At 36.2% G+C, this 17,931-nt stretch overlaps 1 protein-coding gene across 3 annotated transcripts in view; it reads right to left on the bottom strand.

Moving 5' to 3' along the window:
• The window catches only part of UBR3 (ubiquitin protein ligase E3 component n-recognin 3), a 330,855-nt gene that overhangs the window by 44,115 nt on the left and 268,809 nt on the right, over positions 1 to 17,931 (bottom strand). For all 3 annotated transcript variants that reach the window (XM_069080034.1, XM_069080036.1, XM_069080035.1), the window contains exons 32-33: positions 15,424 to 15,524; positions 6,173 to 6,297 (exon numbers count right to left, since the gene is read on the bottom strand). In XM_069080034.1, coding sequence (XP_068936135.1) covers positions 6,173 to 6,297; positions 15,424 to 15,524 — 226 coding nt within the window. The remainder of the gene's footprint in view (positions 1 to 6,172; positions 6,298 to 15,423; positions 15,525 to 17,931) is intronic.

Raw genomic sequence — 17,931 nt, 5'->3', positions numbered from 1 at the left:
TTTCCAGCTTTCCTTTTAATTAAACAAATATTAAACTGATAAGGGGCAGCTAAGTGGCACACTGAACAGAGCACTGGCACTGGAGTCAGCAGGACCTGAGTTCAAATACAGCCTCAGACACTTAACACAAAAAACTAGCCATTGTGACCTTGGGCAAGTCACTTAACCACAAATGCCCTACCTTCCCCCCTCCATAAAAAGCAAAAACAAACAAAAAAAGAGGGAAAAAAATGAGAAAGAAAAAAAAAATGGGGGCAGCTAGGTGGTGCAGTGAATAGAGCACCAGCCCTGAAGTTAGGAGGACCTGAGTTCAAATCCGGCCTCAGACACTTGACACTTACTAGCCATGTGACCTTGGGCAAGTCACTTAACCCCAACTGCCCTACCGAAAAGCAAAAAAAAAAAAAAATTAGACTGATAAGACATAACCAGATGCATAAGTGTACTTTAACACAAAGAGAAATTTAAAATGTACTTCCTTATCCATAGACACAATTTATTGCCTCAATCTACAATCTGTTCTGCATTTAAAAATTATTTTGAGGCAACAATATTTTAAAATTCTTATTATTGGAATGGAGGAAATTATCTGATAGGCTGGTACAATTTTTCATATAATAAAATATTTCATGTATCAAGAAAGTAAAACATTAGCAATACTGTGTTTTCCCGATAATAAGACACTGTCTTATTAATTTTTTTGGACAGAAAAACACCAGAGGGCTTATTTTCAGGGGAGTGCTTATTTTAATGAACATTGACAGCAATTTTAATAAACAGGTAAATGTGAACAAAAAAATATACCTTTATTCAATAAGCAAATCACTGGGGAAGAACAGGATGACGCGCTCACTGCTGCAGCTCTGATTGGATGCAGCTCGGAGCGTGGCGTGCGTTTCATGGGGGGGGGGGGAACGGTGCATACAGAGGGTACCGTAATGTAGCATGTAGCGCAGGGGATCACCTTCACTACAGCAGCAATCTCAATAGGGCTTATTTTCGGGGGAGGGCTTATTTTAGAGGAATATTACACAGTAAGGGGAGGGCTTATTTTTGGGATAGGTCTTATTATCGGGGAAACACGGTATGTAGGGGGGAGGCAAAGACAAAATGGCTGAATAGAAAGCAGTAATTCCAAGAGGTTCCCTTACCACAAACTTTACCAAACAAATCTAGAAAATACACAAGACTAGACCTTGATGGAGAAGTCCAGAAGAGTCATAGGAAATCATTTTTCCAGCCCAGGTCTGCAAATGGAGATAGAAAGGTTTGCAGACCAGCCACTTGGAGCAGGTTCTAATCAGGGGTACTATATCCAGTAGTCCAGTCCAGGGGAACGTTGTTCACCAGAATAAATGTAGGTCTGAGACTCATTCTAGGGAACCTCCATGGGGACAGAAGTCATGGCAGTTTTGTTGCTTACTCTGGGTCACACAGATCCAGGACGAACTGAGGAGAGGAACTCTCTCCCTCTATCTGTGGACAAAGACTTAGAACTGTATGTGACAGGCCCTCTTGTCCAACTCCTGTGATGGGTAGAATCAGAAATAATTGAGAAAATGAAGGTCTGAGCTTCTGAGAATATTTGTTTACTAGGCAATGCGTACCAATTGCATAACAAATCAGGACCAGGCCTCCTCAGCTTGCACTGTACCCCAAACTGAGGGGGAGACAGATTTTTTATTCATTAAAAGAAAACAATTAATAGACTATAAACCAGGATACAAGATTAGGAAACCTGACTTCTAACTGGAGGAAAGACTAGGGACTTTCTGAGTTGAGAGGGGAAGAGTGAATTGGTACAATTCCCTGACATCAGAAAAAGAGGTGTTCTAACCTCTCCCCCCAAAAATGTCTGTATTCAATCAAATGAACAAGGAAATAGCAACTAACTGACCAGTATGGGATCAGTTTTCAAATAAGACATAGGGGTTTCTTGAGATGTATAATTGTGAGAAAACTCCTTGTATCAATCTTGAGATCTGACTGGGTTTCTGGGTCAGTATAACCTAGGTCCTTAGTTAAAGATCTTTAAGCAACAGATAGAGGTGGTTAGGCTTTCCAACCACAACAGGGCTAGGGTCAAACAAGGCAATAAATTTTTCTCACAATTCCCATAACCAAATAAAATTTTCTCACAAGAAGAAATTAAGACTAGATGCATTACTGAATAGAAAGGGAACTGAGTTAGATCCAGAATTGAGTCATAAGATGGAGTCAGTGCAGTTCACTCAATGCACACAATTCCCTAATGATCTCAAAAGAAGAATGGAAAGGGTGGGGAAGATGAAGACATTGTGTGTATGTGGGGGGGGGGGTGAACTGAAGGAAGGGAGAGGAAGAATGGGGGAAATCATCTCATTTAAATATTACACATAAGGAATTTATATAACAAGGAGGGGACACTGAGGGAGAGTTAACACTTAAACATCACTCTTATCTAAACTGGTCAAAGGAGGGAAGTCTCTATATACAAAAAGTATGAAAATATATCTTACCCAATAGGTAAAAAAAAAAGGAAAAGGGGTTAAGGGAAATTAAGAGAATAAGACTGAAGGCAGATTAAGGAGCAAATAGTCTGAAGCAAAACAATTCTTAAAGAAAGGATAGTTTAGAAAGAAATGGAAAAGTGGGAGAAAACAGGATGGAGAGAAATATAAAATTAACAATTATAACTGAGAATGTGAATGGAATGAACTCACCCATAAAAGAGAAAAGGACAGAACAATGGATTTAAAACCAGAATCCAACAATTTGTTATTGATAACAAAGACACTTAAAAATAAAAGAGAGAGAGAGTTAAAATTAGACTGTAAGTTCCTTGAGGGTAGGGACTATATTTGGCTTCAATCTAGAAAATATACCAAATTCTGATGAGCAAATCCAGAAAAAAAGTCAGTGTATCATTAGTCCAGCCCAGCTTAACAAAAAGAGAGACAGAAAGGGAGGTCTGAGGATCATGGGGAGGGGATAGCTGAATACCATGCTTGAGTACTCCAGTATACAGAGCAAGAAAAGGTCCCAGACCCATACCAGGGCACAACAATAAGAACAAGTGCAAACTGGCAGCTTTGTCACCCATTACACAGTTTCAGACTGAAAGATCCAGGGGAGACTGAGATGGGGGCCGCTCCCAGGGGAGTGGTGTTCTGGGTAGAGAGGCATATGAAAAAATTCTCCAAATTACTAATTATTAGGGAAATACAAATTAAACATAACTCTACAGTATTAGCTGACAAATTGAGAAAAAATGAAAATGAGAAATGTTGGCGAGGCTGTGGGGAAACAGGTACCTAAATGCACTGCTAGTGGAGCTATGAACTATTCTAGACATTTTAGAAAGCAACTTGCAGTTATGCCTCAAAAGCTGTTAAACTGTGCATACACTTAGATCCAGTGTTGACTACTACTAGCTTTACACTCCAAAAAGATCAAAGAAAGAGTAAAAGGACCCATGTGCACAAAAATATTTACAGTAGTTCTTTTTGCAGTTAGCCAAGAATTGGAAACTGAGGGTGCTCATCAAGTGGAGCATGGCTAAACAAGTTGTGGTATATGAAGATGATAGAATACTATTGTGCTACAAGAAGTGATGATGGGGATAGTTTCAGAAAAACTCGTCTGAGATGATGAGAACTGAAGTGAGCAGAACCAGAAGAACAATTTATATGATAACAACAATATTGCAAAGATAAACATCTCTGAAAGACACAATGATCAGCCACAATTCCAAAGAATTTATGCTATCTATCCACCTTCAGATAAGTCAGAGCTGAAAACCATATTTTCTTTTTCCTTTCCTTTTTTTTTTTTTCAGAGGAAAGAGGGGAAGCATGGCTAATTCAGAAACTTGTTTAATTATACATGTTTGTAAGAGGTTTTGTTTTTCTTGCCTTCTCAATGAGTATGGGAGGTGGGATAGAGAAAATTTTCAGAATTGAAAATAAAATGAAATTGAATTTTAAAATACTCCAATAGTATGACAGGTTTTTAAAAATAAACTTCAAATAAAGTGATTTCTTTTAAAGCTAAAAAGCAAGTTCAAAGTAAGGCACTAAGGCAGGCAGTATTTACACAGAGTGTCCCAAAAATCTTAGTGCAGTTTTTAAACTATTAAAGTGCTGAAGTTTTAACTTTCAGGAGCTTAAAACTGCATTAAGACTTTGTGGACACCTGTACAAGCTATTAAGACTAGAGACTTAGGGGTGGCCAGGTGGCTCAGCGAGTAAGAGCACCGGCTCCAGTGTCAGGATGACCTGGGGATCAAATCCAGGCGCAGATACTCAGCACCATACCCAGAAATAACTGGCCGCGTAACCTTGAGCAAGTTACTTAACCCCAATTGCTTAAAAAAAAAAAAAGACTAGAGACTTTATCTTCAACAATGGTACTTCCATGTTTTGGTATCATTACAACAGGAACAAAGAACAGATTTAAGTGAGTATGGGCTAAGTCAAATTCTGTACACACAGATGTAATAGAGGTAAATGTAATAGAGGTAAAATTTCACCATGGTGCTTACAGGACAGTAAAGGAAAGATCAGTAATATGAACAAAGGCCATTTGTTTTCATATTTAGGGACATAATCAGAAGACTTCAATAAGCCTACCCTTCCACATCAGGAAACAAGTGGTATAATGGAAAAATCTTGGAGTGATGAGTATCTGAATACAAATCCTGGCTCTGCTATTTACTACTTGTATGATTTTGGGCAAATCACTTAATCTCTCTGGATCTCAGTTTCTTTATCTTTTTTTTTTTTTAAAGCAATCGGGGTTAAGTACCTTGCTCAAGGTTACACGGCCAGTTATTTCTGGGTGTGGTGCTGAGTATCTGAGCCCAGATTTGATCCCCAGGTTATCCCGACACTAGAGCCGGTGCTCTTACTGGCTGAGCCACCTGGCCACCCCTAAGAAATTAGGGTTAAGTAACTTTCTCAAGGTTACACGGCCAGGTGTTTCTGGGTGGGTGCTAAGTGTCTGAGCCCAGGATTCGATCCCCAGGTCATCCCGACACTGGAGCCGGTGCTCTTATTCGCTGTGCTACCTAGCCGCCTCTCAGTTTCTTTATGTATAAAATGAAGGCATTAGACTAGATTATCTCAAGGGCCCATTCCAAATTCTATCCTATGATCTTGCTTCAACAATGTTTCTTAAATACATCTATTCCTACTATCACTACACTGCAAGCCCTTTACCTTGCCTAGAGATTGTTATGATAGCCTAAGCAGCATGCCTACCTCTAGTCTCTCTGTCTGCTTGATTCTAATCTACATAAGGCTGTTAGAATAAATATTCCTAAATTTATCTCTATTCTCATTCCCTTGCTCAAATAATTTCTATAGTTTTGTTTTGTTTTTTAATTCCCTATAGCACTGATTCCCTATAGGAAAGGTTCCACAAATCTTCACATTATAGTCATGTCAAAATATAACTAACCTTTCCTACCACGCCTTCCCTCTTGGGGAAAAAAATTAAAGTTCAGCAGAATCAACTAACATAAAAACTGTGTGTAATAGTATTCACAAAATTCCATCCCCATAGTTTCCACCTTCTTCAACATTTTCCCATCTAGGGCTAACTTTGGTTATTATAAACGTACAATAGCAAAACAGCTATCACATACAGGTCCACAGAATTTAATCTAAGAAGGAATCTTTACACTAAAAATTTTGGTAAAGCAATAACCATCAGAATTAAGTGTAAATTCCTAAGCATAGGACTGAAGGTCTTTCCCACTTTCGTTTCTAGCTATCTTTTTAGTTCTTTTTTCTTCTACTTCCCTTCATATATTCTATGTTTCAAATCAAACAGTACTGCTCACTGTTCCCTGAATATACTTTGTGCTATTCAGCCTCTATGCCTTTGCCCACAGTGTTCTAAAATGCCATTCCTTCATATTTTTATCTAATAAAATCCTAACCGTCCTGCAGGACTCAGATGCCACATTCTCCATAAAGCTTTCAACAAGTAGAAGCAGTCTTTTTCTTCTCCATACTGCTAAATAATTTTGTTTGTATCTCTTCTAATAATGTGGTTTATAATATGTCTTGTATTACTTATTTTTTATATGTGTCTTATCCATTTCTGTAGTCTCACATTGCCTTTTACATAGCAGGTACTTAATAAAGGTTTACTGAATTAAATTGAATATGATAAATATGTGACTAACCTTTTTGAGAGACCCCAAGTCCTTCCAGGCTAACCTGTCTTCCTCACTGCATTTAACTGAAAGTGCGGCAAGAGCCTGTGTATACAGTAATGTAAAAAGTACCTTCACGATGCATGTAAAGTGTTCTGTAAAGGAAAAAAGGTATAATTATTTCATTAAATTAGAGCTAAGGATATTACATATGAACATATATGCATTCACAATTTGCATGCAGTGGCTTTTGTTTGACATTCAAATGATTTTCAAATTATTACTAAAAGTTAAAAATGCTGAAGCTAAAATCATCATCACATGCTAGAATATCATATATAACAAGTATTAAATAAACAGAACTCCTCTATTAATATGCAGGAAAATGCATATGAGAGTATATATTGAAGTGAAAAGACCCCTGGAGTAGAAGTCAGAAAACCAGGGTTCTCTAGGCCTTACTCATGTAGCTTAATTCCATTTTCTGATCTCAAGCAGGGGGTTAAACTAAATGGATACACAGGTTCCCTTTTAGCACTGAAATTCCACAATTTTAAAAATGTTATATACTTTCTTAACATTGCTCTGCCAATGTCATTTAACATTTATGCTCATCTACTTCTCAAAGTCATTTAAGGAAGTTTACAGATTAGAAAATTTAAGAGGACTAAATTTTTGTTTCAATATTCTTTAATAAGTAAAAGAAAATGTCCTGGCCCTGGTTGATAGAGTAATCAAAAAGTAATTTATGTAATGTTAATTCAGTCCCATCAAAGTACAAGAAATGGAAAAATAACATTGATTTCTAAGCAGACCTCCTTACAATGAACCTTCTCTAGCATAAATATCAAAACAACCATCCCACTTTATTTCATTACTATAATGTATTTTTAACTGTTAAATTCTAGGTATTCATTAAGGACATATATGTTTTTAAAATAATTTTAGTAATTCAAGAGACTTTAAGAATAACATAATTCAACAGTTTCTTTGCACAAAATAGGAAAGTGAAACTTAAAAGTCATATATAATTAGTTAGTCCCAGCAGGACTAGGATATAGGTCTCCTGTCTCCAGGTATGAAGTGGTTTCCATTATATCATGATACCTCCAAATTTTTTAGCTTCAATGAATCAAAATTATAATGAAAGATAATAACAGGAAGAAAAAAATATTCCAAAAATATTTAAGTACTATAAATTCCACTAAGATAATTCTCTAAACATTTAGCCAGATGGATAGATGTTCTTTACCTACTCATATAATCTAGGAAGTGAAATATAATTATGTTGTCACATGGAAAAGTACAGAATAGCATAATCCAAATACACATCACAAAAATAATTGTTAGCATTTTAAGAGTCAAAATAGTGTTAAAGAAATTAGTTTTTAGTAAAATACAGTTTTACTGCAAAGGCAATAGTATTCAAATAAAAGGAAAGTAAATCATAAAATGTCAAAGTTTACAATGCTGTAACTTCCAATAAAATTTAAACACATGTACATACCCAGGTAGTCTATAATTTAGAAATACTCAAGTTTATTACCTATACACACAAACAATAATAATAACTCACACTCATGTATGGTTCTCAAGTTTGCAAAGTGCTTTGCATGTTATTTCATTTGATTCTTACAACACTGTGAGGTTGGCACTATAGATATTATTATTAATTCTATTTTACAGATGAGGAAATTAAGGTTCAGAGGTTAAGTGACTTGCCTATGGACCACACTGCTATAAGAAGCAATATATGTGCCCAGGTGCCCCTAATTCCCAAGGCCAACACTCTTTGTAGTATACCATACTGATTCTAAAACAATCACAACCTCACTTTGCAAACACAGAAAGCCCTCCCATCTCTACCATGAGACGCCATCTTTAAAGCTCCCATTGATGACCACTGCTGCAACCTTTGCTGCTAGAGCCTATCTCCTTATCCAACTAGTGGTTAGTTTCCAATCCTGCCCTCACACATCTTTGTAGAGCTGCTTTTCCTATAGCAGTCCCCTCCCCCAATGGAGCCTCTACCTTCCAAATACCTAAGCTCCAAAGGAAATTCTAAACCATCTTTATATAAAGTGCCAAAGGTGAGGAAATATTAAACTGGGGAAAACATACTCATGGTCGTCTTATTTGTATCTTTGAATGCATTGTGCCATAGAAACAATGCTATAAATAGTGGTTAGGTTCCACAGTACTAGAATACAGCAGAATACTCTACATTATGGCTTAAAATTAGTAAATGTGTAACAGGGTACAATATTTGTAAATATGTCCCATTTTTATCTTCTATTTCTAAACTAATGGAGTTTATCTGAAAAAAAATAACCATTTGAAGCTGATTTCAATAACAGTCCTCAGAATGTTAAAACTGTGATATATTAAGCTGTATGAGCATGCTTTCTACCTCTTAATGAGGATATATAAAGACTTATTTTTAAAAACAACGAATATGTGGATAGGTCTTATTGTATGATAGTTATTTGTTACAATAGAGTTTTCATTTGGGGGGAGGAAGAAGGAAAGAAGGAAGAAAGGAATCAACACTTAATAAATACACAGAATAGAAGAGAAGGAAATTCAGAAGAAGACACAAAGAGGCTGAGCAGTGTTAAAACCATCATGTTAAATTTAATAGATATTTATTTAAAAAATCAACCTATGTGTCATAGTTAATGTTTCATAAACAATCCTCTTTTCTATTCTTATTTATACATGGAAATATTCGTGTTTATGATATCTTTCAAATTTATAATAAAGTAATAAATTTGGAAAAAACTATGGTTTATGTAAACATAAGATTTCAGAATCAGAAGCTCTCATAGGTCTGCACAAGAATCTCTTCTGCCGTATACATGACAAATCATTATCCAGTCTGTTTAATTTTATCAAAGGGGACTTATCAAAGGGGACCAACTACCTCCATTCCACTTTTTGGGAAAGCTCTAACTGCTAGTAATATATGCCTTACAAAAAGCTTAATTTTTTTTCTTTGTAGCTTCTAACCATTTGTCCAAGTGCTGTCCTCTGGGGTCATGAAAATTAAATTGAATATCTTTTCCACATTATAAGCCTCTTAGTTTCTACAACTGATTTGTAAATGGTATTAATCAGAGGTCTTTTACCATGCTAGTTTCTTTCCTCTGGACATTTTCAATCTTTTCCTCCTAAAATGTATAGTGAAGAGTAATACTATAGATGTAGTATGACCAAGGCAAAGCATTTACAGCATGACTATCATCTCCCTCATTGTGCACATTATGTTTCTCTTAATGCAGCCAAAAATGGAATTATGTACTTCGCCGGCCATATAACACTGCTGATACATACCAATGTTTGCAGTCAACTAAAATACCTACATATTTATTTAGATAAACTGCTTTCTAGCAATATCTCCTCCATATACTTATGAAATTGATTTTTAGAACACAAGTGTAAGACAATTAAGCAAAAATTCCCTAGGGCATTCCACTAGACATCTTTTCCCAAGCCAGTCTCAAAAATATTAAGGATTATTCTTTGGGTACAGTCAGTAAACTTGTTTATATTTTACCTACCAAAATATTTCTTTTCCTTTTTCCATAGGATAACATAAAAGACTTTAAGTACTTGACTAAAATCTAAGTAAATTCTATTCAAAGCAGTACCCTGATCTACTAATCTAATAATCATGTCAAAAAAAAAAAAAAGGAAATCACATAAGTCTGTCATGTCCTAATCTTGATAAAACCACAAATGGTTCACCTGCCCCTCTTTTCATTCCTCCTATAGAACTTCTGTTCATGGAATGCTACTTATACATCTTATGAAACTTTGAAAATCTGTTCTCCACAGATCTAGGGCACACATCACAGACTATGCCTCCTTATAATTGTCTTCTCTATCATAAATCCCCAAATTTGATAACCACTTCCATCATTTTAACCATAGTACTGGTTCTTCCTTGCTGGTAAAAATCAGGTCCAAGAATACCAGCTGTCCTGGTTACCTTTGAAGGATGTATTTTTCACTGTGGCAATGCAAGAAATTATTAGTTGTTATGCTTTTGTATGCCTCTGGTAGTTTGTGGACTTAATTAAATCCCATTGGTAGGAATGGCCAAACAAATGGTGGCATATGAATGTTACAGAATACTACTGTGCTATAAGAAATGACAAATGGGGCAGTTTCAGTGAAACTTAGAGAGATTTATATTAAATGATACAGAGAAAATTGAGCAGAATAAGGAGTGTAATTTATATATCACTGTGAAAAATAAACAACTTTGAAAGATCTGAGAATTCTGATCAACAAAATGACTAACCATTATTCCAGGGCATCAATGATAAAGTCTGCTACTCATCTCTTGAAAGAGAGGTAACAGCCTCTGGCACACAAGAATGAGGTATGTGTTTTTTGGACATGGTCAATGTATTAGTTTGTTTTGCTTTCTTATATATATTTGTTATTTGGGGAGGTGTCGGGGAGAAAAAAAGATATTTTTGTTAATTGAAAAAAAAGTTAATTTAAAAAATTAAACCCCACTGAAACTCTGGACAAATAACCATTTGGAATCCAAAAAAATAGAACTTATAGCACAAATTTTAAAATATACTACTTGGAATTAGTTATTAGTCGGTAAGCATTTATTGACCACCCACTATACGCCAGGCACTGCACGAAGCACTGAGGATATAAAGAAAACCAATAGACAGTTCCTGCTTTCAAGGCGCTCACACGTGTAACGAACGAGAGAGATAATATGCAAACAACTATGCACAAACAAATGGTAATAGAAAGATATGATAATAAACAAAAGGACCGGCCTTAAGGAGTATCAGAAAAGGCTTCTCAAAGAAAATGGGATTTTAGCTGGGACTCGGAAGCCAGGAGATTTTATATTTGATCCTAGATATGATAAAGAGCCACTGTAGTTTTGTTGCTGTTTTTTTTTTTTTTAAATAGGGGGTAACATAGATCTCTACTTTAGGAATAGCATTCTGACAGCTGAGTGGAGGATGGATTAGAGTGGGGAAAGGTTTGAAGCTGGAAGATCAACAAGCAAGCTACTGTAATAGTACAGGTGTAAGGCGATGAGGTACTGTACTGGAGATGTAGCAATGCCAGAGGAGAGAAGGAGGCATATCTGAGAGAGTGAGGAATTGAAGATAACGCCCAGAACGTGAGCCTGGAGGACTGGGAAGATGGTAGTGTCCAGGACTGTAACAATGAAATTTGGAAGTGAAAAACTGTTTAGGGCACAAGATAATGAATTTGGTTTAGGAAATGCTGAATTTAAGCTGTAACATTGGGACAACCAATTTGAAATGTCTAAAAGTAGATGGAATGTTTATCTGAAAGTTAGAAGTAAAGTTAGGGGCTGGATAATCTATGTAGATCTGAGAAACGTCAGGATAGAAATTATAACTGAAGGGGTGGCTAGGTGGTACAGTGAATAGAGTGCCAGCCCTGGAGTCAGGAAGACCTGAGTTCAAATCTGGCCACAGATAACACTTAATAGCGGTTTGACTTTGGGTAAGTCATTTAACCCCAATTGCCCTGCCTTCCTCCCTCCAAAATAAAAGAAAGAAAGAAAGACATTATAACTGAAACCACAGGAACTGATGATATCCCAAAGTGAAAGAGTAGGATAGATGGAAAAGACAATAGAGCCTCTTTAACTGGTGTGAATTCTGAAATTCCCTTATCTGACCACACACTATTGTCATCTCTCCTTCTGCCTTGAAACCCCAAACCTTGTTCTTAATCCTAACCATGACTTCCAATTCCTCCACCCCTCAGTTTTTTCACTCTTCTCCCTTGAGTTACACTTACCTTGACCCCTTTGTGAATTGGTTAAGTTCTACACTATACTCTTAAGTAATTTGTCCCCTTTCATATTGCTGATCTTGCCCTACAAAGCCTCAAACTTAAACCACTTCCACTTTTCTGTTGTTACTACATACTTGCTGCTGAATTAAACTGGACTAAATCATGAAATCTGTGTAAAATGGAGCCACTACAAGTACATGTTATATAATAATAGTCTTAGGAAGGATTAGAGATGGTTCATTATCTATCTCCATTTCACAAATGTTACATAAACCAGATACGTAAATTTTAATTTGCTGAACAGTGACTCTGAATCCTCTTAACTATATTTTTCCATTTAAGTTCCCTCAATAACAGAATAAGAATTAATTAAAATATATTTATTCCCTCACAAAAATATCTAAAGAACAATACAAAAACTAAGTAAAATTTGGTCATGATTTTTTTAATGATAAAATTATTCTTAAAAATAATATTCTGAGGGTAGAGTTCTAAAAAGAATTTTACTCGATTCACAATTTTCAGCATCCAAAATTATCAGGTACCTGGAACCACAAACTGCATAAGGCATCTTCCTTGATCTGGATTTATATAGTTCCAGTTGATAGCCACGAGCTACGGTGCAGAGAATGAAGAGAGCACTGAGAAAAGAGTCAGGAATTCCAGCTCTGTCACCTACTACCTGTATGACCTTGAGCAAGTACCTTAATTTTCTTGGCCTCAATTCCTTCATCTGTAAAATAAGACAGTTGGACTAGATGCACGCTACAATCCTATCATCTTTACCCACCTCTGTAGAACAAATATGGCATGCATCTGACTTGCAAAGCTACTACTTGTTCATACTGATTTTGTCAACACCAAGTGACTCTGACTGTTCAGAATCTGTCTATATCCCTTCACAACTACTAAGGCACTAGCAGGACTACATAAAGAAGGCAAGATTATATTGCCAAATGCCTTACTTTTAGGGATGTCAGAATCGATCAAGCTATGTTTTATTTTTTGTCCTATGACTACCCATAGAATTCTTTCCAACCTAAATGGAACAAAGCCCTAAATTTCACAGGAACATTGATAATTTAAAAACTATTTTTTACTATAGGAGTACAATGGTATGCCTCTATTTTTGCTAGATTTGAATACAATATCAAATTCACAATGCTTTTTACTTTGTTAAATTGTTCAATATCAAATTAAGTATTGTATGCTGAAAGGAAATAACTGCAATGAAAAGAACCTATCTATTCTACCTACTAATCACAAATGGAAAGATTGTAGCTAGAAGGGTCTTAGCTAGGAGGATACCCTATATGACCTAGAAATATCCCTAGTAGGTAAATTTTTCTCACTGTGAAACTTAACAGTTAGTTTAACAAAGAGGATGATGCAATCAAGGGCCACAACAATAGATGAAAAGAGATGACAACTATTGTAAATACATGCAATATTTTGGTTTCTAAGTTTGACAAAGAACGAGATTCTATTTTCAGTCAAGATTCAATCTGAGAATGAAAAAAAAATGACATTCTCCTAGATTATTACTACACATTTTCTAAAGTTCACCAAAACATATTAAGTCTACTCAATCATTTTGTATAAAAAAAATATCCTTCTTTAGAACTTATGGAAAATGTAAGTCAATCATTCAACAAACATTTATTAAAGCACTTTTTGCATGCCAGGCACTGTGTACTAAGACACAGAAGATATAAAGAAAGATGAAAACAGTATCTGTTCTTAATGACCTCCCAGCTTAACAGGGGGTAGGGGGTGGGGGTGTTTACCACATACAAAACCTATATACAAGATAAACTAGAAATACTCAACAGAGGAAAGGTGCTAGAAGGAGAACATTCCAGCCATAGGAAAAAAAAAAGCCAGTGAAAATGCCTGGAGCCAGGAGATGGAGAATCTTGTTCAAGGAAGCCAATGTCACTAGATTACAGAGTGGGGAGTGGTGAGGGGTGGGGGGGGGCATCAAAAGGGTCCAATCAGGGTGTAAGAATGCTGGAAAGATAGGAATGGGGCAAGTTAAAAGATTTTGAATCCCAAAGAAATGATTTAAAATTTGATCCTGGAAGGTAATAGGGGTGAGACCCATGCTTTGGCAGCTAAAGATAGTCTGGGGTAGTGTCAGGAAGACCAACCAGCAGGTTACCTATATACCTGAGGTCACATAAAAATTTCTCAGGTGAAAAGGGGTCATGAGTGGAAAAAATTTTAAAAGCCCTGTTCCAGATCACACCCTCTAATAGTTGGTGATCATCAGGGTTCTGTCCTAGGTCCTCTTCTCCTCTCCCTCTATATTACTTCACGGGGTGATCTAATGAGCTCCCACATGCTTAATTACCATCTCTATTCAGATGATTCTGAAATCTACCTATCCTCAAGGCCTATCAATTTCACCTTTATAATATCTTCTGAATATGCCCCCTTCTGTCCTCTAAAATTGCTACTACTCTAACTCAAGCCCTCATCACCTCACACCTGGACTACTAAGGCAGAGTCTATCTGCCTCAAGTCTCTCTCCTCACTCCAAATCATCCTCCATTCAACCACTAAACTGATTTTCCTAAAACATAGGTCCAATCATGTCACTGCCTTGGTCCCCCTCTTCCCCACAATAAAGTCCAGTGGCCTATTAACTCTAGGAGTAAATACAAAATGTTCTGTTCAGCATTCAAAGCCCTTCATAACCTAGTTCCCCCACTGCCCCATTCCCCCCACTCCCCACATTTTTTCAATCTTTTTGATCCACTGACACTGGCCTCCTGACTACCAACAAAACACTCCCATCTCTCAGCTCTGGGTACTTTCTCTGGAAAGCAAAAGGCAAAGCAAGGCATCCAGGAAACATTTTCTGATACTCCCACAAGTTAGGTGCCCTTCCCTCCAAAATTACTTTGCAATTACTTTTTGTGTGTGTGTATGTATGCATATAAGTAGTATATAATTATTTATTCATATTGTTTTCCCAACCCCAGTAGAGCATAAGTTGAGGGCAGGTACTGCCTCCTCCACTCTGACTACTGACCTCCCTGGCTTCCTTTAAGTCCCAATTAAAATCCCACCTACTACAGGAAGTCTTTCCCAGTCCCTCTTAATTCTAGTGCTTTCCTTCTGTTCATTACTCCTATTTGTTCCATATATAGCTTGCTTTGTATATATTTATTTGCACGTTATCTTCCCCATTAGATTGTGGGCACCTTGAGAGCTGAGACTGGCTTTTGTCTCTTTGTACCCTCAATGGTTAGTGCAGTGCCTGGCACACTGCAGGCATTTATAAATGTCTATTAATTTACTGATTGGCAATTAGTATTGATAGGCGATTGCTTGCTGACATATTTACTATATTTCCCCCCAGAACATCTCATTTAGATTAACTCTTTCTATGACTCTATGTATCTATTATTATTATACATATTATATATTATTATTATGTATCTATTATTTCAAAGAAATACCTTTGTGTAAAGGTTGTGGCATGGTTAAAATCTGGATTAGCAAAAGTGACGAAACATCTCTGTAAAGCACAGGAACCTCTGGTTGTTCTTCATTGCAGAGCCTGCAAAAATGTAAATATAATATAGCTTTAATTGACGCTATAGTAAATCTTAATTTTTAATAAAATTGTATTTTCCTAAACCTTACTTATTTAAATCAAAATTAAAAACAGATTATAAAGAGTTTTTAAAATTATTTCAAAATACCACATAAGTTATGAATCTTATCTTTAAAAATTAAATCTAGGTAAAAAATCCAAAATGTTATTTAAATAAATATCCAAGAAATGTTTACAACCATTCACAGAAGAATGTCTCTTGCACCTATAATTCATTTCAGTACTTCCCTTCTCTCCACGAAATTAATAACAATTATTAAGTGCCTGCATTGGGCTGAGCACTGAAAAAAAAAACACAAGTAATACATGGTCCTAGCCCTCACACCACTTACACTGCAGGGGGAATAGAAAATGCTCACAAATAACTATAAAAGCTCAACATTTGAATTTAGTGCTTATAGGTTACAAATTGCTTTCCTCACAAAAATCATGTGAGGTACATAATACCACATCACTTTCATTTTGCAAATGGGAAAAATGAGATTCTGAAACATCATGTTATTTGTCATAACTGATGTCAGAATTAAAAATTGAAAAATTCTGACTTGAAGAATATTGTTCTTTTCTACTATACCAAACAGACTCTCCCAACTACCATCAAATAAAACACCATAAGTACATGCCCAAAGCAGGACTTATCTTTCCACCCAAATCCATGTTTTCCTGACTTTCCTGTTACAGCTAAGAACATCCCCATCCTTCTTGTTACCTGGCTGCGCAAACTCAGAGGCATCCTCCAGGTTTCAGTCTTCCTCACTACCATATGCAATCAATAGTCAAGGCCTCTCAATTCTACCTCCACAACTCTCACTTTCATCCTCTCTTCACTTACACAGTCTTCACTCTAGTTCACAACTTCTTAACTTTTCACCTGGATAATTGTGGTGGCAGGCTAATTGGTATCCTTGATGACAATCTTTCCCTTCTTCCATCCATCATCTGCTAAACATACGCCAAAGTGATAGTCAAGTCTGCCTATGTCACTCCCTTGCTTAAGAAGCTTCTGTGACTGCTTTTTAGAATAAAATAAAAAGTCCTCTGAATAAGATTTGACTTCAGACATATCACAATTTTGCTTCCCTCTATCTTTTCAAGCTCATTACATATAACTGCCCCTCACATAGCTTACCAGGGAAACTGGACTAATTTTTAAACTAGGAAATAATTTCTGATACTTCCTGTTGTTAGGTGTCCTTCCCTCCAAAATTACTTTGAAATTACTCTGTCCTGGGCAGCTAGGTGGCACAGTGAATAGAGCACTGGCCCTGGAGTCAGGAGGACCTGAGTTCAAATCTGGCCTCAGACACTTATACACAAAAAAAACTAACCATGTGACCTTGGACAAGTCACTTAAACCCAATTGCCCTCCAAAAAGCAAAAAGAAAGAAAGAAAGAAATTACTCTGCCTTGTGTGTATATGTTTTTATGTATGTATATAAGTAACATATACTTATTTATTCATGTTGTTTCCCTGAATCCAACCCCAGTAGAATATAAGTTCCTTGAGGGGAGGGTCTGTTTCATTTTTATCTTTGTATCACCAGTGCCTGGAACATAATAGATATTAAATAAATGCTAAATGGACTGAACTGAATTGAATTAAGAGAAACATAAAGGTAGGCCTTGAACATCTGCCTTCTCACTTCAAGAACGATGCTCTTTCCACTAAGCCTGTAATTCCCCACCTGTGGGCCATGAATGTCCGAGATGAGGGTGAAGGGGAGGCAGAGCAAGAAGAGAAACATGGGATCTGAAAATTCACATGCACACCAAGCACCGTCATTCTGATCTTGATTTAGTGCTAATAAGATGTTTTGACTTCCAATAATAAATATGCAAATATACCACCTAGATTGAATAAATGTCTTCACATATACATATTACTATTTTAAATGTATACAAATGTTAGTTTATTATTAAAGCACAAATTCACTGAAAAGTGTTCCTGAATTTCTCAGTTTTTTGTTGTTAACAAATACTAATGATGTGATACAATAATAATTGCGCCTGGGTCAAAAAAACTTGTTGACATAAAAAAAGGTTTGGAATTCCTGTATGAACACCCATTCATAGGATTCTGCATTACAGTCCTAAAGACTAGCTTTATTTTCCTTTATTTTCTAGATAAGGAAACTAGGACCTAGAAAACAAAATACCCTTCAAATAGGTAGCAAGTATCTAAGGGAGAATTTTAACTTAATCCTTCTAACTCTAGAGCTACTGGTCTTTAATTCAATTCAATAAACTTTTATAAGGCACCTATGTGCCAGGCACTGGGGATATATGGACAGAACTGAAAAAAAAAAACTATCACTGCCCTCCATAAGCATACCTTCTATTATGAGGAAAC

This window comes from Petaurus breviceps, unplaced genomic scaffold, assembly GCF_028583685.1.
Source record: "Petaurus breviceps papuanus isolate PSGF00001 unplaced genomic scaffold, PetGlider_PUasm1.0 91133, whole genome shotgun sequence".
Classification (NCBI taxonomy): domain Eukaryota; kingdom Metazoa; phylum Chordata; class Mammalia; order Diprotodontia; family Petauridae; genus Petaurus; species Petaurus breviceps.
This window is presented reverse-complemented; position numbering and strand designations above follow the sequence as displayed.